This window comes from Drosophila montana, unplaced genomic scaffold (assembly GCF_035044405.1).
Source record: "Drosophila montana isolate Dmon_TW-CO22-7 unplaced genomic scaffold, ASM3504440v1 contig_1963_1, whole genome shotgun sequence".
In the NCBI taxonomy this organism is placed as follows: Eukaryota; Metazoa; Arthropoda; class Insecta; order Diptera; family Drosophilidae; genus Drosophila; species Drosophila montana.
In genome coordinates, this window is record NW_026996880.1 from 93,843 (window position 1) to 115,342 (window position 21,500).

General features: G+C 35.7%; 5 protein-coding genes across 6 annotated transcripts; 3 read left to right on the forward strand and 2 right to left on the reverse strand.

Moving 5' to 3' along the window:
- Positions 1 to 248: 248 nt before the first annotated feature.
- On the reverse strand, positions 249 to 2,826 carry BckdhB (Branched chain keto acid dehydrogenase E1 subunit beta). The gene is made up of 6 exons (XM_064679041.1): positions 2,491 to 2,826; positions 2,348 to 2,425; positions 1,254 to 1,500; positions 899 to 1,117; positions 746 to 838; positions 249 to 678 (listed from the first exon to the last, which is right to left on the reverse strand). Exons 1-6 carry the CDS (start codon positions 2,718 to 2,720, stop codon positions 451 to 453), a joined length of 1,095 nt encoding a protein of 364 aa, XP_064535111.1. The 5' UTR covers positions 2,721 to 2,826; the 3' UTR covers positions 249 to 450.
- A 554-nt stretch (positions 2,827 to 3,380) lies between these two features.
- On the forward strand, positions 3,381 to 4,690 carry Naxd (NAD(P)HX dehydratase). The gene is made up of 3 exons (XM_064679042.1): positions 3,381 to 3,480; positions 3,545 to 3,906; positions 3,965 to 4,690. The coding sequence occupies exons 2-3, from the start codon at positions 3,580 to 3,582 to the stop codon at positions 4,544 to 4,546; spliced, it is 909 nt and encodes a 302-aa protein (XP_064535112.1). The 5' UTR covers positions 3,381 to 3,480; positions 3,545 to 3,579; the 3' UTR covers positions 4,547 to 4,690.
- An 858-nt stretch (positions 4,691 to 5,548) lies between these two features.
- Positions 5,549 to 6,940, forward strand: LOC135426059 (gamma-interferon-inducible lysosomal thiol reductase). The gene is made up of 4 exons (XM_064679033.1): positions 5,549 to 5,752; positions 6,105 to 6,275; positions 6,331 to 6,513; positions 6,575 to 6,940. Exons 1-4 carry the CDS (start codon positions 5,648 to 5,650, stop codon positions 6,824 to 6,826), a joined length of 711 nt encoding a protein of 236 aa, XP_064535103.1. The 5' UTR covers positions 5,549 to 5,647; the 3' UTR covers positions 6,827 to 6,940.
- Positions 6,868 to 9,693, reverse strand: LOC135426058 (NHL repeat-containing protein 2). The gene is made up of 3 exons (XM_064679032.1): positions 9,437 to 9,693; positions 8,164 to 9,368; positions 6,868 to 8,102 (listed from the first exon to the last, which is right to left on the reverse strand). The coding sequence occupies exons 1-3, from the start codon at positions 9,618 to 9,620 to the stop codon at positions 7,281 to 7,283; spliced, it is 2,211 nt and encodes a 736-aa protein (XP_064535102.1). The 5' UTR covers positions 9,621 to 9,693; the 3' UTR covers positions 6,868 to 7,280.
- A 531-nt stretch (positions 9,694 to 10,224) lies between these two features.
- uex (metal transporter uex) lies at positions 10,225 to 21,259 on the forward strand. Of its 2 annotated transcripts, XM_064679026.1 has the most exons (8): positions 10,225 to 10,730; positions 16,874 to 17,210; positions 17,276 to 17,464; positions 17,519 to 17,734; positions 18,926 to 19,099; positions 19,176 to 19,821; positions 19,897 to 20,163; positions 20,229 to 21,259. In XM_064679026.1, exons 1-8 carry the CDS (start codon positions 10,348 to 10,350, stop codon positions 20,786 to 20,788), a joined length of 2,772 nt encoding a protein of 923 aa, XP_064535096.1. In that variant the 5' UTR covers positions 10,225 to 10,347; the 3' UTR covers positions 20,789 to 21,259. The 2 variants fall into 2 exon arrangements, with proteins under 2 accessions (XP_064535096.1, XP_064535097.1); XM_064679027.1 differs by lacking the exons at positions 10,225 to 10,730; positions 16,874 to 17,210 and having other exon boundaries at positions 17,323 to 17,464; positions 17,519 to 17,588.
- Positions 21,260 to 21,500: the final 241 nt, after the last annotated feature.

The following is a 21,500-nucleotide window of genomic DNA, read 5'->3' on the forward strand; positions in this document are numbered from 1 at the left end:
ACGTATTAAAGTGGGTTTCTAATAAATTATTTCTCATTCAGGCTTAACCTGACTTTCATAATACACGTAAAAATTAATAAACTTCGAGGTTTATTTAGGTTATTTATTTTACCCTAAGAGTGTAAGTCTACCATAACAAACAACAATCTAACAACAATCAATCTAACAACAGGCATGGTATAATTAAAACGCTTAAAAAAATATTTTCCAATATCGAAATCGTTAGAAATACTTTTTATGATAATAAATTCATTTGGAACGCCTAGGCTTTATTTTTTTTTATATATGTATACAAAAATATAGATTCGTTTGTACCAAAATTATTTATTGGTTTAGCTCCTCAAACCCCTCCGCATATATTGCGATTAAGTTATCTAACAATTGTAATAAAACAACGAAATAATTGAAAATAAATGCATCCGTTACTAGTATATAGTTATTGATATAAGATCAATAATTGACGATTTCTTTAAGAGCGGCCAGGCACCGGTGTTTGTCGGGTAAATAAAAAGGTTCGAACACATGAGGGAATGGAGTGTCCCAGCCAGTCACCCGCTTTACCGGGGCTTCAAGACGCAAAAAGCACTTCTCTTGTATATAAGCTGCCATTTCAGAACCAAATCCTTGAGTAAATGGTGCTTCGTGGGCAATCAACACGCGACCCGTTTTATTAACAGACTGAAATAAAAAGAAAGTTTATAAATACAAGCAATAGAATCTACCCAATATAATGAATGTGTCTCACATTGCAAATTGTCTGAGTATCCCATGGCAAAATTGATACCAGGTCTATAACTTCACAATCAATGTCCAGTTGCTTTTTCGCCAGATCTGCGACCTATAAGTTGAAAATAACCACATTATTTTCATTAAATTTGGTTCTTAAACCAAGACCTACCTCCAAAAGAACATGAACTTGTGTACCCCAGCCGACGAGAGTGACATCTTTGCCCTCACGCAAAATGTCGCATTTTTCCAAATCATCCGTATAGGCTTTCGTTGGCACTTCTTCAACCGCGGCGCGGTACAATGTCTTTGGTTCGAACATTATGCACGGGTTAGCATCGCGAATACACGCCAGTAAGAGACCCTTTGCCTTAATTGGACCACGCGGAATCTGCAATTTTTTTTGTAATATATACGATGTAATATAAACGATTGTATAAGTCAAGCTAATTAACTATAACACAGATCTAAACATACAGATCTAAAACACTATTTCTTTTTTTATGAACCTAAAACAAATTTCTTACCACAACACGTAGGCCGGGCGTGTGCGCGAAGTATGCTTCGGGACTCTGCGAATGATATAGAGCACCATGTCCAACAGCGCCACAAGGTACTCGGAACGTCAGGGAACCGCAGTCGAATAGGCCACCACTTCGATAACGGTATTTGGCAGCCTCATTTACGATTTGATCAAAGCTTGGAAATATATAGTCGGCAAATTGAATTTCGGCTATGGCGGTAGCTCCTGTGTTAGCCACGCCGATTGCAAAGCTAAAAAAAAATTTATAATTTAAATTTAAAATAATAATATTATAGAAATATTCGATTATAAAATTATTATATACAGTCAGAATCAATCAGAAAAAGAAGAAAAACCGATGGATCGAGTTTCGGTTTAATCTCACATCCAAGGATCTTTATAAAAACTCATGTGAGTCATGTTTCAATGTTTTTGTGACATCAAACTCTCCTGGATGGAAAAAACGTACTTACAAAATTAGTTTAAAGCCGAACGAACGAAACTTGAAACTTTGACCTCGCAACTTTTGGCGATTGGACGGCAAAGTAAAGATTTCGTAAGAGCGTTATCTAAAAACTTACCACATTTGCTAGTGGAACATGCAAAAATGTTTTGTCTTTGTAAAAATATATTTAACACGTTTTAGGTTTAATGAACAATAGTTTCTTCTTCGGCTTGAAGACAGCACGGAAATCTTGATTCCAACTTTTTGTTCCTTATTCGATGATCTTCAAACATATTTTTTCATTAGACGTGGAGTTGAAGATAGTTCGGGTAAATTTAAATTTTCAACCAGCGGGAACTGGTAAAAGCCTTATGTCTAAAATTTTAAGCACAAAACTGGCAAGGCTTCAATCCGATAGTATAGATATATACTTTTGAACTTTGATAAAATCTATTCTAAAGCTTCTATGCTTTTATGCTAGAGCAATGTTTTCTACCGATTGCTCCCAATGAAAGTTATATGATATAGTTGCCCGATCCAGAAAATGTGTCTTTGCAGTTTGAAAGATTTTGGTTTCATCTTAATTGATTTTCTTCTTTGAATTAAAATTAAGAGTTTGTGAAATTTAAAGTCAATGTAGAGTATATACAAACCCAGCAATGCCTTGCTCGCACAACGGTGTATTAAAGACACGATCCTTTCCGTACTTGTCCCGCAGATTTACAGAGCAACTGTAATAAAAAAAAAAAAAAAACATAAGCATGGTATAAAAGATCGCAAGTTAAATTAAAAATACCGGAAAACTCCACCAAAGCCTACGTCTTCACCGAATAGTAATGCTGACGAGTCTTGTTCAAGAGCCTGATCCATCGCATTATTTATTGCTTGGAACATATTCATTTTTTGTACATCGCCGGCGCCTGGCGAGAATTTGGTCGGGTAATATGTGAAGTGCGAGCGCGTACAAGATGCCGCATTCGACTTTATTGCACTGAACAATCCCCGGGCCAGCGAAGATACTTTCATGATTATTCTTTAAATTTATAGAAATAATATGGAATAAAAAATTTAAGTTCTTAACACTATTGCGCAACAAAGTATGTTGATTCGCTGGCGAATGTACGTATGTAAATATATACAATGTGGACAATATACATCTTATCACATAGATCAGGTGGCATGGGGCTACCAGATCTTCAATTTTTGCTAATAAATACATAAAGGGTATTCCTAAAGTAATAAGTTCTTATATTATATATCTAGCATAAATACTTTTTTAATTTGATTTGATTTGATTTTCACTGCGAAAATAGCCTCAGGTTTCACATTTATCGCTTAAAAAGAATATATTTCTCTAAATGCTTCCACAGTAGCGTTATCTATTTGTTGGCATATTTTGACCAATTGATAAGGCTGCCACCTTTACACGAATAAAACTAGCAGCTGATCGTAAATGCCAGGAAAATACGGCAAGGTAATAGAAAATTGTCCGACGTGAACTTTTTTTTTATGACCAAACTATTAACTAATATCCAATAAGTGTGTTAAAAAGAAATCAACCAAATCAAGTTTCTATTTATGGTTTGCATTTAAAATTTGTATTAGCTTGCCGCCATTCAATTGCTGATTTGTAAACAGAGAACAGCTGATTTATTTCCCTCTTCATATTTCTTATCGATAGTTGAGAGGGGCATGGCTTAGCATTTAAAAATATCGGTATATTATATCACTCCAAAACAATCGAATTGGAAATTGGAACATCGATGTGGTCAACAATCTTTACAGTGTAAAGTTTACAGTAAAAGTGTGAAAAATATAATAGTTTATGCGGCTCTCTCTCTCTTCAACAGCCTACTTCAACAAAAAATTCGATCTATAGAGCAAAATGTCGAAAATAATACAAATACCAGTGCATACAGAGAAACTGCTGACAATATTCAGAACAATTATACCCAAACTGAGTAATGGAAAATATAAAGGTCAATATGGTCGCATCGGTGTAATCGGTGGATCCCTGGAATATACTGGAGCACCCTATTTTGCAGCAATAACTGCTATGAAAGTGGGAGCGGACTTGTCGCACGTTTTCTGTCATACTGAAGCAGCGACAGTTATAAAATCATACAGCCCCGACCTAATTGTACATCCTGTGCTGGACCGTGACGATGCTGTTGAGCTAATCAAACCGTGGATCGACCGATTACATGTTCTTGTATGTACACAAAAAACTATATGTTTACCCACTTTACAAAGCTTTTTTTGGCTTGCAGGTAATTGGACCTGGCTTAGGGCGAGATTCTCGTATCCTTAAAACCGCTACAGATGTAATGAAGCTATGCCTTGAGATTGGGAAACCAATTGTGATAGACGCAGATGGGCTGTTCATATTAAACGATAATATCGAGCTAGTATGTGGACAACGGGACGTTATATTGACTCCAAATGCAATCGAATTCCAAAGATTATTTGGGAAAGACCCGGCGACTGCACGCGAACGGATGTCACTGCTTGGTGATGGGGTTGTGATCCTTGAAAAGGGCGCAAATGATAAGATCCATATACCACACACCAATGAAGTGTACACCATGCCAACAGGTGGATCGGGCCGTCGTTGTGGTGGTCAGGGCGATTTATTGAGCGGTTCTCTGGCAACGTTCTTTTATTGGTCTTTGCAGTCCAACCAACCCAATCCAGCATATTTAGCTGTTTGTGCCTCAAGTTATTTCGTGAAAAAAATCAATTTCGCAGCATTTCAAAAGCTGGGACGCAGTTTGGTCGCTAGTGATATGATAAAGGAGATATCGTCAGTGTTTAACGCTGAGTTCGAAAACACGAATTTCAGTTCTCAGTAGAATCTTGGTTTGCAGTGCAGTGTATAGATTAAGGGTGCTAGAACCGAAGTCCATAATAGTCACGTCTATTTCAACGCTAGATAGATAGTTGGTTATTATATTCTTTACCAAAGTAGAAAAAAAATAAAGTGATTAACAAGGAGATCTGAACAGTGACTGATATTAATATTGATGGATTGGCAACTATTTAGTATAGAAGATACGATATTTAAAAAATTTAACTTTTTCTTAACCTGAAGAGCATAAAATAGAATGAGCTCTCATCTTCGGTTCCCTGATGTGTGGGAGAGCTTAAGACTTGAAGTTTTGAACGTAGGTCCTCTAAGTATCCGCACAGTACGAATTTGTCGCCGATTATCGATTATTGGTAGAGGGATTAGGGTATCTTCTGGCTAGAGTACTCTTGTTTTCAAATTCCAAATATTTCAACTTAAATGTTTTAGCTTTAAATCGTCAATTTTTTATGTGTTACAGATTTAATCTTTGTTAAATTCAAATTAGTGATATATATTTATCTTCAGTCATACCAAATAAAATTCCTCTTAGATCCAAATAAGTGTTGTGTTTATTTTATAAATTTGACAATTATTATTCTTTTGCTCTTGTTTTATGTTACTTTAATTGGTAGAAAACCGTGGAAATAAAGAATATTGTAAAATTTGTTAACCATCCGATATCATTCAAAAATTTTGATCTTTAATATTTTTAGGAAAAATGTTTGTTTAATTTTATTCATTTCAATTCATTCATGGTTATAAAAACAATATAAATTTACAGTATCAATGCATTCATTTGAATTAGTATAAATATTACGTGTTTTGTATTTTCCCCAATTAAAATACTTTTTTAGGTGACCAACTTTTGAAACGAGGCCTTTGCCTTCTTTGCATTCCGCGTGTGGTATTTTTATACATTGTTTTTGGTGTATTTTAGTACTTATGAGATAGGAGTTTGGGACAATACGTGTTTATTGATATAATGTTGGTTTATTACTTATATTTGTTCTCCCCTCTTTGTACACCTATGTATATGTCTTGACGTGTTTTGTAATTGCACATACTGCACAAATTATTTTTTTTTGCTCAATGAATTGGATACTAAATGATACCCACAAGGAAACGAATTTTTATACTTATATTCTTAATTGTCACACTAGGACTTTTGCTGCGAATTCTACTATTTCCCCAGCCATTACTGGTTTCAAAGGTAAGTGCTAGTAATAACGCATAAATGGTGATAAAGCATTTCCGTATGCATTGATTTTAAGTAGCTGTACGACTACCTACCTACATGAAAAACAGGTGTCTACATGAACACTTGGCTTTGATCTTGCGGTTGACATGTAAAACGTACATATGTTGATAAGTATGGGGGTGATAAGTGAGCGCTAGATGTTTACCGGCGGGGGCCGTGAGGGGCAAGAAAACAAAATTAGATTCATGTATGGGGAACGGTTTGATTTAATTAAAGTTTTTCATTTAATGGTTGCTATTGTGATTTACCAGATCTAATTAATATATGTATGTATATGTATTTTAATTTTGGTGTTGCTTCTTAGGAGGAACCAAACTATCGCAGGGCGTCAGGCGGAGCCCCACTGCCCGTATTAGTAACGGTATTTTATGAAGCTCTCTGTCCGGACTCCAAATACTTTATTACCAAGCAACTGCTGCCTGCGTACAAAGTCGCTGCCCCGATTATGGAAGTGCAGCTTGTGCCTTATGGCAAGGTTAGTGTAAATGTATACAGTACTTTAATTCGGAAGTCAAAATTTTGTATTTAAGGCACACACGACAACAGACGATGAAGGGAAGCTAATATTTGACTGCCAACATGGTCCGACGGAATGCCAAGCGAATACGTATCATGCATGCGCTGCAGAAGTCATTGATGATCCACTAATTCGCTTGGAAGTGGTGAACTGCATGATTCGAGACAATCGCATTCCCAAAGATGCAATGCAAAAGGTTCAGCTCGAATTATTTCAACTCAATATTATTTATGTATATATTCCTATATCCCTTGCAGTGTGCCAAGCAGTACAATGTTGAAAATATTGATCTTATACAGAAGTGTTTTGATAGCGACCACGGCTCCGAGTTAATGAAACTCAACGGAGATGCGACACATGCGCTTCGACCGCCAGTTAAATTTATTCCAACAATAACAATAGACGGTTCGCAAGGCAGACAAGAATCCATTTTAAAGGACTTACTTTCCGAAGTTTGCAAAGCAACTGGAGGCTCGGAAGCGGCTAAGAGAATTTGCAAAAAACCCTAGTTCAAAATGTTACTGTCAGTAATGACACTTTTTTCATACAATTTATTTAATAAACATCAAAGTTTTATTTCAATAATAATAATTAAAAACATCAAGATCATGTTATACACAAAATTTTACAATTTCTCCATTAAGATTAATACACAATGGCAAATCCCCATCAAAATGTAATGTAATGATGGTCGATTTTCCTAATTAAAGTCTGTGCACAAAGTCACAAATATTATATTGGCTTTACGTAATGTTGAACTACATATAATTATGTATGCCAAACAAACTGTAAAGAAGTCCATTTGATATAAAATTCTCAAAACTATGGTCAAGGAGACAATACACATGGTTCTAGTTTTTTATACTTTTTTTTTTAGAATTTTACATTGTTATTTACTTTAATTGTTCCAATTTGTGAAACTAGACTATTTTTAGTTGTCTAATCAGGCACCTGTTTTTTTTATTAACACAAACTAATATTAGATTGATTTATATATATTCCAATATCCGCGTTAAGTGTATTATCACCACCAGTGACACTGGGTGGAAGAGGCGAATCTTCTACGGGACGTTCACTTACAATAGAAACAGTGAATTTCTTCATAAGGCAGCTTTTAGCGTCACAAAGGCTCAGCGCAAATTCAATTACCAAAACAGTTTGATTAGCTTCGCTAACTGTTTCAGAACTAATATTTTCTAAATGCCTTAAATGCAAACTACACTTTCCTTCAGTTAATTTTCCACATGTTTGTTTCATTTCCAAAGCCGGATTTATAATTTTCATTGTCCACTTTTGTGGAGCATCGGTCGTAAACTTTAGGTCCGACGAAAGCCTCATTAAGAAGTTTATAGTGCTGCCTTTGTGCTGAAGCAAAGGAATAGTCTTTACCAGCTGTGCGCCAATTCCTCTTAATGAAGTTGCAGGTGCGTCTGTTTCGCTGGTGCTAGAAATTTGTTTAAAGTCCAGCAAAAATGGTTGCGCTGTGCACGTGGCCAAATCAATTATATGAATGGTGTGGTTATTTGTGTCGGCAACTAATAATCTATTTCCTTCGGCATCCACGCAAATTCCAGATGGCTCTCTAAGTGCCAGGATGCTGTTATCTTTGTTCCTGATGACCAACGTAGAAATTATATTTGTGTCGGTATCAATTACCTTTATTTTGTGATTATATGTGTCGGCTACATAAAGCTTGCGATCTATATGGTTAAACGCTACGCCCAATGGATGCTGAAGTTTTGCGTTGTAAAGTTTGCCATCTTCATCTCCAAAAGCAAATAGATTCTATTAATGTAAAATAATTAATTAACACGCTTTTCTTTAGATTTAAGGCCATTTAACTTACCAACGGGTTGCGATCTCCCCCAACCACGGGCATGACTTTACCGTCGACCATTGAAGCTTTTCGTATGCTAGAGCTTTCACTGTCGGCTATGAAAAGGTAGTCATTGGACATGGCCAAGCCTGAGGGCTGCGCAAATGCGGCGTTCTGTGGATAGGAGTTGTTTCGATTTTCCTCGAGACCGTTGCCTATTAATGACACACAGCAGCGTGGCTCGAATTTGCGAAACTTCCACCAAATAATACCTTCGGGGAAATAACCCCAAATCTGATGTGTGCCAGCCATGGCTATCAGTACAATTGGTTTCTCTGGCACATTAAGCTCGTCTACGTGGAAAGACATGTCCATGTCCCGAGTGCGGAATACACTCACATCCCAGGGCGACGATATTGGCTGCAACGGTCCCTGTTTTCCTCCGGTCCGGTCGTTGCCCTGATATCCTGTTCCAGCTAGTGTTTCTACAGCTCCACTTTTTAGGGAAATTTGCCGAAGTGCATGATTATCGGTATCAGCAACTATTAGTGTATCTTTATCAAGAAACGCCACTCCCTGAGGATTATTAAATCGTGCCGTATTTAAATTGCCGTCCACAAACCCGGCCTCGAGTCCGCCAATCTTGTACTCTACTACTCCAGAAGTTGTCACTACTAGCACGCGATTGTTGCCAGCATCAGCTATAGCATAGGAGTCGTTAAACATAGCAATTTTTGCCGGGAAACGCAAATTAGATGCCGGATGGAGATCTGTGGACAGTTGGAGCGGCAGACTGAAGGTGTTGATCTTTTGCTGCCGGCCAAAAATGGACAGAGCCGCGCCAACAAAGTCGTGCAGAAACGCACCGTGGCCTTCGCCCATCAACAACAACATCGGCAAGCCGCTGGGACTTAAAACCAATAGCGAAGGCCAACATCGTATGCTCAGCGCCCGCCACAATGCGGATTTTGAGTCGTTTACTATAGGATGTTTTATGCCATATCGCTGCGCAGCAGAGAGAATGTTGGCCGCAGTACGCTCGTTTTCGAATTTGGGGCTATGTACTCCCACAACAACAAGTCCGCTCTCGACGGGAAACCTCTCCTCCAGAGCTCGCAGCTCGGGCAGCACATGCATACAGTTAATGCAGCAGTATGTAAAGAAATCCAAAACAACTATTTTTCCGCGTAGTCCAGCAAGTGTCAACGGCCTACTGACATTGAACCAATCCAAATCTAGATGCATGGATGCAAGCGTAAAAATTAATTATTGATATATTAAATGAAGTAATTTTTAAACGTACCAGGCTCGAATTCAAATTGTAAAGATTTCACCTTTGCAATGGAGCTGTCGTTCGCATCCCACCGCTCGAGAAATTCTTCAAAGACTTTCGTTTTGTTAGCATTGCTCTTGCGGTAATTTTGCTGTAGCTCCTCAGTTACGAATGTAACAATGTCAATTGCAGAAAAATCCTCCAAATTTTCCATATTTGGCTCCCTTTTGTTATTTTCATTCACTTTGATATATTTCCAGCAACAAAATAAAACAGTTCACATTAAGTTCAAATGAACAGAACATTGCAATGAACTACTCAGCTGGTTCAGATGTGTTCCGGAAATCTTTAAATGTCTTCAGGTTTTGTAGATTTTGAAAACAGTCAAACAAATTCAATCTTTAATTGATTTGTAGTTACATTCAAAACGGAACTTCTGATATTGGGGATTGCTTTGAATAAGTACAATGAAATAAACAAAAATAAATTTATTTTACGCAGTTTCACTACTTTTAATTAGTTAATTGGAAAAAATAGTTTTGATTATAAATGAATAACATGAAGAGTAGCTTAATAGATAAAACTGTTGGACCTGCCAATGTTCATCTGCAGCATGTACATTTGTGTTGGGTGAAATTAAATAATTTTGTTATTATTTCGTGACTAATTTTCATGAAATTTAAGACTATCTATCAGTTATGAGTTCCCTTGATTGGATTTTTTTTGGTATTTTCCTATTATATATTAAGTATAATTGTGTATGCCGCTACGGTCACACTGCTGATTATTACATATGTACGTATATAGCGCATAGCACGAGCAGGTATATTGCTTCTTGGAGCTTTATTTGTGCCAACGTAGTATTGCGCGGACGGAAATTGTAATATTAATATAATATAATTATTAAATACTACGTGCAAAAATCACAACAAATACGTATTATGGAAAAGAGTGAAAAGTGTTTGGAACAATGTCATAGGCGGACTAAAGTGTCAAAATCAAAAATAATTACCGACAACTCGATTTTGCGAATGCCGCGTGTGAGAGATGGAAAATCAATTGCACGGCCAAAATTATGTGTTACATTGGAAGGTCCACAAACAACAAACGTCATTTGTCTTGCTTTTATAATTACAATTCTAGCATTCGCAAATTGTTTAAATTTGGCCCTTGGCTCTTATGCAAATGATATTGATGGCGATGCTCCGTTCACAGTGTTAAAACCATTCAATTTCATTAATAATCTTCGCGAGGAGGACAACAAAAATAACTCGAACACAGACACAATACTGAAGGAATTGCAGTTGTCAGAAGCACAAACAAGGTAGGTCAGAATACAATAATATAATATAGCAAAATTGATAGAATTCAATATAATTACTATGCTTTATATACATGCTTTTACTAAGTTTAGTGAGACGCTTGTTTGACATATGTACTTGTAGTTGTAGTTGTGTGAAAATGGAAATACCTAGCATACAAATTAAAGGTTCGGATTTACCTACAAATATAAGTACTTATGTATATGTACATTTCCATGTACGTAATCTGTATGCAGACAGAGGGCAAGTTGGGTACACGCCTTATATAGTAGATAGCTAGTAGTTCGCATGTTTTTATCCTTCTAGGAATGTTTAGCTAAGAACTGGCAAAACTGGCAAACTGAAGGGAGTCTAAACAAAAGGATTGGGCCGTATTCCTACCTCTAGATTGTCAGAGTCCCTTGCAAGAGTACTACACACGTTTTCTGATCCTGTGGAGGCCCACGGGATCCCATAGAAGGGCTCCGGGTCAATTAGGGGGATTTGAGCTATATGATATTTTAGCATAGTTTGCTACAAAAAAATTGGGATTTTTTTTTTCAAATTTTAATACAAATATGTTTAAAGTTGACAGAAAACTGATTTTTGTACATAACAAACGACGCCACAGTTTGACATATTCGAATTAAACAAACTTATGAAATAGTTTATAGAAAAGCAACATTACTTTATATTCATAAAATTATGATCCTAATTAAAATCCTGTCAATTAGCAAAGAAGAGAATATAAATGTGGGTTTGGTCAAGTCTCGTCTATCTTTACTAATAATAACATTAGGACTTGGCTGGACTTATTCGGGCTTTGTTAAGTTGCACAACATCATTTTGAAAGCTATTTATAACGGGTATATTGACATTTATACCGCATACCGACTGAAAAAGATTTCAGTCGAATGCATTCTCGACCACATTTAGTTCATATATTGTGTTGATACTGGTTCGATCTAGAAATGTGCGTCGTGTGCTTGAACGAAACTTTATCAAAGACTATGAATGAGAGGCGCAAAATTTAAAATATAAGTTGGTGTATGCATAAACAAATTATTTGAACTTAAGTTCATTTTCCACACTGCTTTTTAGTCACATCTCAGAGTATATAAAAGCTTCGTTTAGTATAGAAAAATCAAATGTTTTTCACTTTTTCATCCTAAGATTGAAAAACACATTTTTAGGGGCAATTATGAGAAATCTAACAATTTTCTTCTGTAAATACATTTTTATTGTAATATTCTTGTATACAATTTCCTGCAGTTTAGAAATTTACTTTTTTAAATTTCACTGCTAGAAAAATAAATAAATGATGATTAGCAATTACTAAAATTATAAACAAGTTTTCTATCAAATCTGCAATAAAAAATATATATATGTATTTATATACATCAATTTTCGTATGCTTAAGCATAAGTAGCCGAAAGACGAGCAAGAAATAATAATTTTTCTTCACAGTTCCCTGTTCGTTCATGCGATACCGATAACTACATATATATATTTCATTATTCTCTGAAGGCTGGGGCTCTGACTCAATTTCTTGGTGTTATCATTCCTTGTTTATCAACGCAGAACACACACACACACACATACATATACACACTTTAGTGTACTTTGTTTGTCTTTAGATTTGTGCCTAAATGAGTTAACTTGTTGCCTTAATAAATCTCGCGAAACTAAAGTAAAATTTTAAAATATTAGGGTCACAGATACATACACATATACAGACCATACATATACATATATGTTTATGATGTTTGTACATACATACATATACATATATATAGACATGCATATCAATTTGAAGCATGGTAGTATTGTATATACTCAAATTCATTACATAAATACATAACCGCATACATAAATATACATATAGAAATATGCTGGTGATGTTTTGGCTGCCAAATCTATTTATATCAATTTTTAAGTATGCAAAATCATCACCATTTCTTGTTCGCATTAATTAAACTATTGTATTTATGTGTAGAAGATGAGTTCTGTATGTATGTACTTGATGTACATGTATGAAAATGAGAATGGTAAAACAAAGCTATGTCTTGTTCGGCATCATCAGGCCAAAAGTGTTGCAATTCGGTTTTTTCCAATTTCAATTTTAAACTGAACTATTTTTTGGCTTCTCAATGCCAAGTTGATCTTCCCCTCTCCGCCTTTCTGTCTGTCTGTGTTGATCTCAGAGACTTTTCGATCTACACAACTTTGGAATTTAGTTATAAACATCTGATATTTTCAATTACCAAAATACAATTAATGTTGCTGTACAAAAATGTACAAACTTTAATAATTTTGCTAAAAAAAATATGAACAACATTTTTGTGTTTTAAGATATTTGGACCAATCGGCATTTATAAGCTTCAATATGCTAAAAACATATGGATAGGCAAACTCTTATATAGATACAATAGGAACGATCGGCTAACTAATAAAAACTCCGAACATTTGCCGGATATTCGTCGTGCCGAATTTATTTTATTTAACTTTTTGGTATACGGCAGATGAATGATGTGTTATACAATTTTAATGAGCATATTAATTTCTACCGGTCAGCCACAATCGTCTAAAACACTGCAAATAACCGCAAACATTTATTTATTAATGAGTCACTGCGTTCTCATTCTCAGCCATTGCCACTCTCGGCGTGAGGCTTGTTTGAGTGTGAGTTAACAACTCAACTATACAGGCTCGTAGTACAGGTGTATGTAGACGCATGTATACAAATACAGATGCATATGTGTGTATAAGTGTGCGTGCGTTTAGCGAAGCCGCACGTAAATCAATATACTCTCTTATGCTTGTATATGTAAGTATAAGTGTACACACTCTTATAACATTTTGAAAGCCAGCAAACTCAAGAATAATGCGGGTAATTCTTATTTTTGTTTTACCGTAAAACCAAACAAATCTGGATTGCGTCGGTTGAAGCAAGTATTCTTCATTTCTTTTTTGTTCTGATGTTTGCGTTTGCGTTTCGATATCTGTACATGTACATAATTTATGTATGCACATATGTATGTAAATGAAAGTATATTTATAAGTATATACGTATATATTCAGATATCCAGATATCCATGAGTGTCTAATGTACAAGTGTACATACCCATGTATGTATGTATGTATGCATACAGGTATGTAACGCTTAATTGGATTGAATCAGCATATCAATAATATAATTGCAATTTTTTGTTGACATTTTTGTTTTGAGATTGATTTGAGATTTTGATTTATTTTTTATATGTACATATGTATATTTTGTCCGATTTATTTTGGTTAAAGGATGCCCTTCGGTTTCACTCTTATAAACTCTTTAGACCATTTGCAATATTTAATCTAATTCAAACTCGTTGTATCAGATACCCATTGCAATATATGTTTCGAATTTTAGATCAAAATACCATTTGGCAATTTCCCATATTTATGATTGATCGACAAAGCGAGTGTCAAACAAAGTACATATATAATACAAAAATGAAAAGCTAAAAGCTTAAAAGGAACACCAAAATTTGTAACATCGCAGATATTATGGTGGTTTATTATTTGCCCTTTCGGCCAGCTATTCACAATCGACAGCTGAAGTTGGTTAGTTGGAAAATAGGTATTCTTAAGGAAGAGGTGTTCTTTCTTTTGTACTAAACTAATATACCCTTTTTAGCCATTTTCAGTGGGCTTAGGGTGTAACACGTCGAGTGCGAGGGACCGCACGATTTTGTGCTTCTGCATTCTCTAATAACTTCAAATACTAAAAGCGTTCACCGAAACCACCTGCTAAAAAATAATATTAAAATATTCATTTAGTAAAAACATCAAGTCGCTGTGTGAGACTTAAAGATAGAAATGAAATTTACAAACACGATTTTTTAGTTAGTATTAATCGGTATTAATCGTTATCCATGTCCTACATATATATTCTTTACGTGGGAGGATGATAATGGTTTTCTTCTTTCTGTCTGCAAAATCGTGTCTTTGAATTATGTCAGTCTCCGACCAAATAGGCAATACGTATGTAAATGACGTATTTTCAGTGTCTGCCGACGGCCATCTAATTAATTTAGTATATATATGTATGTATGTATGTATTCTGTTGAAAGCGCCTGCTTACGCATTTATCTATACAAATGCACAACACATACGCACATACATACAAATGTCCTCAAACGTACGTATGTATGTGTGAGCATGCAGTGTACATACATACATATGTATGTGTGAGCATGCAGTGTACATACATACATGTGTTCCGATTTCTTGTAGTCGCCTCTTTTGAGAGAGGGCACACATAAAGTATACAAACTGAAACGAAATCTCTCCATCATAATCGAAATATGGTCAAAAAATTTGCGTCTTTTTATACGCTAATTTCATTATAGGAACGGTTGGCAATGCTTTACTCTATTCACAGCCTAATAGCATCTGGAAAGGGGGCGAAACAATTTTTTACTCTAGGTTTGTAAACCCCAAGCAATTTAACTGTGACTACAAAATACCGTGGCCGCAAGTACGAGGTCAGTCTTACAAATTTGTTGGCTCTAGTCTAGAAATCAGAGAGATATTTACTTCCAATTTCGATTTCGATTTACCCAAACCTGGTTGCCAACAAATTGGAACAGCTTGTCCGACGTGGAAATACACAGGAATTCATTCAACAAAGATTTTATAAAATATTAAAAGCATTCTTTAAAGCAGAACCATGGTCTTATAAATGGAGCAACAATAATTTGTAAAGAATATGTAGACTTCTGATTTGATTGCACATTCCGACCCCATAAAGTATACATATTCTGACCAGGGCGATCTTAGAAACAAAAAGAGCGAGAGCTGAACTTTTAAATATGTTAAATTTCTTATATTGGGTCTGTGTATACTGTACGTGAAGCTTAAGGGAGTTTGTATTCCTTATAATACCAAAATGAGCTCAAAAATATGTTTATTTTTGCATTGTACTTTTTCTTATCCATTTGATTGGAGTACTGTGAAAAAAAAAGATACGAAAAATATTAAAAACTCGCACCCATTTATCATGGGCGCCCTTCAAACCTCGAAACGCCCCACGTCCACTTGAGCATACGTGAATGCTTGTGATGCGTACTTGATCAAATGAGATATACGAGTGTGTAGTATTGCGTTGATAATAAAGTTATAAGCGATAAGGCCATGTCGGTTATGACGCAAGCTCAAATCTTGCGATCGTTTCAAAAAAGAGATTATATTTTTTTGGATGCAGCTCTTGTCAGTATTTTCTGGTTGACTCGAGTTATTAGTATGTTGGAACCGTTTTATAAAATAACTCTACTGATATGATAATAAAAATGCTTACGCCTCTCAAAAAAAATAGTCGATGCATAATAGTCAAGTGGGTGCTCATTTAGTCACAACTCTTTTGATCAGCGAAATCAGTCTAATAACAATTTATGACTATGCCAATTGGTCTTCTTGACGTTGTTCACTTTATCTACACATCTATGTCAATTCTAGAAAGGTCTCCTTTAAGGGTGGACTATCTATCTCTTCATCCCCTTGTATTGGGTATTACATTTTTATTTCAAAATATGTAACGAATGAAGGGAAACGTCTCCTGCCTCTTAAAATATATATATTGCCGATCAGCAGAGTCGATATGTTCTTGTCAATTTGTATCAAACTAGTCTCAAATTTAAAGCCACGTTCAGGAATGGGGGCCGCTTCTCTTTACAGAAATGTTCGTGACGGCCGGATCAGACACCTTATCGTAGAGCTGCCAAATTAACCATCGAAAATTGAGGCTCTTTGAAGATCCGTTAATTATATTAAATCTTACCTTTCCTTCCTTCATAACCCTTAAGAAATCTAATAAATATGGCATTTAGGAAATTCACAATGCTTTCAATATGTGAGCTAAATCCAAGCGACATCGGACCTCCGTCTTATAAAGCTGTGAAATATGAGTCATATCCTATTGACATCGGAATGATCGATCGAAAATTAAGTTCTAATATATATTCACAAAACACTGCAATTACGACCTTTACAACTCTCTTAAGATTCTGCAAAACCATAACCAATATGTTTTCTATTATAATTAAGAACCATTATTCTTTGGATTATTCTTTGCTCCATCAAAAACCAACTCAAAGCTAATAACTCATTTTGGTACATTTCGTTTTAGAGTTCGGATACCTCGAGAAAGTAAAGTAAATAGCTCCGTTCGGATTATTGGATTGCGTTTGGAAGATGATAGCTCAGAGTCAAATGATGGCATACCGAGTGTATTGAGTAATAAGGAACAGACGATTCGCATTTTCGGAATTGGCTTGGAGAAAAACACTGTAATCGCGTTTACAATTGAGGAAAACGAGTATCAGGGAGCATGTCTAAAGCCGACAACAGAAATCTTTAAGCCCGAAGAGGTGTCCGCGGACGGAACGACAGCTACATATACGGTTAAGTTTCCGTACTCAAGCAGCGTGATGTATGTTTGTGCAAAAACCGACGAAGGTACAACTGTAAGTTTTGCGCTTTTAATTGATAACTAATAAAAACAATAGGCAATTAATGAATTTCCTAACAGCACAGCAGCGCAGCACAGACTACGCCACTTGAGCATCAGGGCAATGCCAAATGGATGAAAATCGAAACGCATCAACCTTTATTGCCCGTTTGGGTGGCAATTCTTGTTATTGTAACGTGCCTCTGTTTTTCGGCCCTATTCTCGGGTCTGAACTTGGGACTGATGGCGATGGACCGCACCGAATTAAAAGTATGCAGGTACACTTTAGGCTAGCAGACATTTTAATAATTGTCTTTATCATAGATATTAAGAAATACTGGCACGGAAAAAGAAAGAAAGTATGCCGCGAAAATTGCACCTGTCAGAGATCAAGGTAATTATCTGTTGTGCAGTATTCTCTTGGGTAATGTGTTGGTTAACTCCACCTTTACCATTCTACTGGATGGTTTGACCTCTGGACTCTTTGCTGTCATATTTTCCACCCTGGCTATCGTGCTCTTTGGTGAAATAACACCTCAGGTAGGCTGTCGGTTTAACTATATCGGTTGGGTTCTGTAATAGTTACACACGCTCAATGAAAGTAATCCATTTACAAAATACGTCTATTACAGACCCTCAAGCTCTGTCACTATATTTTGTGAAAATGCAACTGAATCACTTTATCAATATCTACCTGGTTTTAAAGAAGATAAAAGCCTTTAAAATATTTTAAGCAAAATATGCTTTACTTAAACATTTGCTGTGAAACAGTAAAAGTTGTGTCTAACGCAAAGAAGTCAAACAGGAGCTTTATGTCGTAATAAAATAGAAAATGCTTTGTGTACACATTATTGCTTGAAAGCAATAATATTGCTTTTTTCCGAATATTCCAAGTCCGTCTATATGTACGTGTCGATCACGTAAACTACAAAAGCTAAAGACTTAAAATTGGAATTATACGCAGAACGGGCATATAATTTTTTTGCGATACCAATTTCACCATATCAATAAATATCGATTTTAAAACCTAAATTCTTAGAATACGAAATTGAGCCTTTGGGAAAATTGTCTCCCAAGGTCGGAAAATGGGCAGAAAACTCGCAGCAATACAACATTTTATTCTCTAATGCAATCAGCATCAACTTTTTATGAAAACAACAGATGGACAACTTTAAGCAAAAGTATGAAGAGAACCCCTTGACTCATACAAAAGTAATAATTGTTAATTATTTATATCTGGATGTCTCTTGATCTGTTGTTAAAATATCAAAAATCATTTTACTTTACATTCACAAATATATCTTTCCACAAGCAAACACAGAAATTTTCTAACTGTGCATCCGTTTTCCCAATCTAATATCATAAGGTTAAAAGCTTCTTTGTAATCTGAAAATACTTTTCGATAACATGTATAGAATCGATATTTATCGGTTGTTGAGAAACTGAGAGAGATATTCTATGTTCTAATTTATTGTCTCTAAGTCTTGTCTATCTAGAGAGACTTTCATGCCCCGTTTCCAAGCTATAATTGACTAAACAAAATGTGATTCATATGCGTTATTCACGACATTTTTCTGTTTAACAACACAAAAGTTTTTATCTAACTTTAAAAAAAGATCAATTTGAGCTGCATAACGCTGTTACATAACCTTATCATCTTTCAAATTAAAACCAAACTTTATAAAAAATGACCAGAAATAATTATTCATCCAAAAATTATGTGCCCTTCAGGCTGTTTGTTCAAGACACGGCTTGGCTATTGGAGCCAAAACTATATTGATTACCAAAACGGTAATGGCCATTACAGCCCCGCTGTCGTACCCAATTTCTCGTATCCTAGATGCTTTATTGGGTGAAGAGATTGGCAATGTATTTAATCGTGAACGCCTAAAGGAACTTGTTCGAGTAAGTACCAAACTACTTTTAGTAATAAACATTTTAGAAGCTTCTTCGAAACCTAAAAATAATGATTATTGCGCAGGTCACAAACGATGTAAATGATTTGGATAAAAATGAAGTGAATATTATATCAGGCGCGTTGGAGCTGCGCAAAAAGACGGTTGCCGATATTATGACACACATTAATGACGCTTACATGCTTTCATTGGAAGCTGTGCTGGACTTTGAAACCGTGTCGGACATCATGAACTCGGGTTATTCGCGTATTCCAGTATACGATGGGGATAGGAAGAACATTGTCACTTTGCTGTATATTAAAGATTTGGCATTCGTTGATACTGATGACAACACCCCGTTGAAGACACTTTGTGAATTTTACCAAAATCCAGTGCATTTTGTTTTTGAGGACTACACGCTAGATGTTATGTTCAATCAATTCAAGGAAGGTACAATCGGACATATAGCATTTGTGCATCGCGTCAACAGTGAAGGCGACGGCGATCCATTTTATGAAACCGTTGGCCTTGTTACATTGGAGGATGTAATTGAGGAGCTTATACAAGCGGAAATTGTTGATGAAACCGATGTGTTTGTCGACAACCGTACAAAAACTCGTCGCAGTCGTTATAAAAAAGCCGACTTTTCTGCGTTTGCCGAACGTCGCGAGGCTCAAACTGTGCATATATCTCCTCAATTAACGTTGGCAACATTTCAATACCTTAGTACAGGTAAAAATATATTATTTTTTTCTTGTTTATACAAATACTTAAAACCGTACGATAATTTCTGTTGTTTGCCTACAGCTGTTGAAGCGTTTAAGAAAGATGTTATATCAGAACCGATCTTGCGGCGTTTACTTAATCAAGACGTTTTCCACAACATTAAATCAAAGGGGAAAAATAAGGATGATCCCAGTCTGTTTATATTCACACAAGGAAAAGCTGTTGATTTTTTCGTACTTATATTAGAGGGTCGTGTAGAAGTGACGATTGGCAGGGAAGGTCTTCTTTTTGAAAGTGGGCCATTTACTTATTTTGGAACCCAAGCATTGGTACAGAATGTTGTTGTTGGTAAGTGTGACAGAATGATAATATAATATAATATGAATTAGCCTTTACTAATAAAGACGTTGCAGATTCTCCAACCCAGATGGGATCAATGCAGTCTTTGAATATGGATACGAAAATTCGGCAAACTTTCGTTCCTGATTACTCGGTTCGCGCTTCTGGGGATGTGATATATATTGCAATTAAACGAAACTTGTATCTTACTGCAAAAAAAGCAACATTGTTAGAAAAAAGTCGTAAATCGGGCACGTTCTCCAGTGAAACATTCGATGACGAAGTTGAACGTCTTCTGCATTCGATAACTGAAGATGAGAAGCCTCGATTCCTGACAGCCTCTCAGGGTGCAAGACGCTCTTCTAAACCAAACAGAAGTACAACATCGTCACCTACAAATAATACTTTGTCCCATGATGATCGAAGTAATAGTGCTAGTGGTCAAATCCCAACAGGACCAAGAATTGGTCCAGGACATACTGCAGATGGTTCATTCAGTAGTTTGGTTACTTCGGATGTGGCAGGTGATCTTCAGAATGGAGATAACGAGGACAGAGATGGAACAGCGGCGTCAACACCGCTCTTGCCAAAGCCAGAGGAAAATAACGAATCCAGGCAAAACAAGCCACAATAACGACAGTCTTCGCAGTACCCCAGACATTAAAACCTAGTTGCCGCAGATTAAATTTTCCCTAAGTATCACCCACAATTGTTCTAATGTAAAACAGAAATATTCTTGCTGTTTCCTTAAATATTATTAACATTACTATTGTTTATTTTTCAACTACAACTTGAGATTTGACTAGAATTTTGTTTCTTTACTTTGTAAACGTGAGTTAGCGATTTATGTTTAGATACAAGAAATTAATGTAACAACCAATGATGTTTTATTTCGTTTGTGCTTCAGAGCGAGGTTTCGTCTGTAGAAGAGCATAATAATACTTTTGAGAATTTTCGAATCCTAAAATTACACACATTTACACACATAATAAATACCTCATTAATTACGTACTTAAGGAGAGAAATTAAGCACCACTGCTTGCAATCCACCCCACATTTCTACTTCCAATTTAATGAATAAATATGTTTATGACCCCAGCATTAATAGGAATTTGTTGTTAAATCTGTTAATTGTTCAGTGTATATCACCAATACTATAGTTTCCAAATGAAGTCAGTCTAAATATGTTATTTAATCAACAATATTCCTATACACTATACCAATGTGCACAAGTTTTGTTTTAACTGTTGTATTTATGTTTGCGTTATCTAATCAAATGCATTCAACTACATTAATTATACCACTTCATGTAATAACGCAACTATATTACTTGGGAAGTTTAAAAC

Excerpts from the sequence above, each read along its gene's own strand:
- BckdhB (XM_064679041.1), bottom strand. The coding sequence starts at position 2,720 with ATGAAAGTATCTTCGCTGGCCCGGGGATTGTTCAGTGCAATAAAGTCG. Across the intron at positions 1,501-2,347 it reads TGCGAGCAAGGCATTGCTGG|CTTTGCAATCGGCGTGGCTA; the intron begins GTTTGTATATAC and ends ATTTTTTTTTAG. Across the intron at positions 679-745 it reads ATACTCAGACAATTTGCAAT|TCTGTTAATAAAACGGGTCG; the intron begins GTGAGACACATT and ends TTTTTATTTCAG.
- Naxd (XM_064679042.1), top strand. The coding sequence starts at position 3,580 with ATGTCGAAAATAATACAAATACCAGTGCATACAGAGAAACTGCTGACA. Across the intron at positions 3,907-3,964 it reads TCGACCGATTACATGTTCTT|GTAATTGGACCTGGCTTAGG; the intron begins GTATGTACACAA and ends TTTGGCTTGCAG.
- LOC135426059 (XM_064679033.1), top strand. The coding sequence starts at position 5,648 with ATGATACCCACAAGGAAACGAATTTTTATACTTATATTCTTAATTGTC. Across the intron at positions 6,276-6,330 it reads AGCTTGTGCCTTATGGCAAG|GCACACACGACAACAGACGA; the intron begins GTTAGTGTAAAT and ends TTTGTATTTAAG. Across the intron at positions 6,514-6,574 it reads CCAAAGATGCAATGCAAAAG|TGTGCCAAGCAGTACAATGT; the intron begins GTTCAGCTCGAA and ends TATCCCTTGCAG.
- LOC135426058 (XM_064679032.1), bottom strand. The coding sequence starts at position 9,620 with ATGGAAAATTTGGAGGATTTTTCTGCAATTGACATTGTTACATTCGTA. Across the intron at positions 9,369-9,436 it reads ACAATTTGAATTCGAGCCTG|ATTTGGATTGGTTCAATGTC; the intron begins GTACGTTTAAAA and ends CCATGCATCTAG. Across the intron at positions 8,103-8,163 it reads GGGGAGATCGCAACCCGTTG|AATCTATTTGCTTTTGGAGA; the intron begins GTAAGTTAAATG and ends TTACATTAATAG.
- uex (XM_064679026.1), top strand. The coding sequence starts at position 10,348 with ATGGAAAAGAGTGAAAAGTGTTTGGAACAATGTCATAGGCGGACTAAA. Across the intron at positions 17,211-17,275 it reads AAACCGACGAAGGTACAACT|CACAGCAGCGCAGCACAGAC; the intron begins GTAAGTTTTGCG and ends ATTTCCTAACAG. Across the intron at positions 19,822-19,896 it reads ATTTCAATACCTTAGTACAG|CTGTTGAAGCGTTTAAGAAA; the intron begins GTAAAAATATAT and ends GTTTGCCTACAG.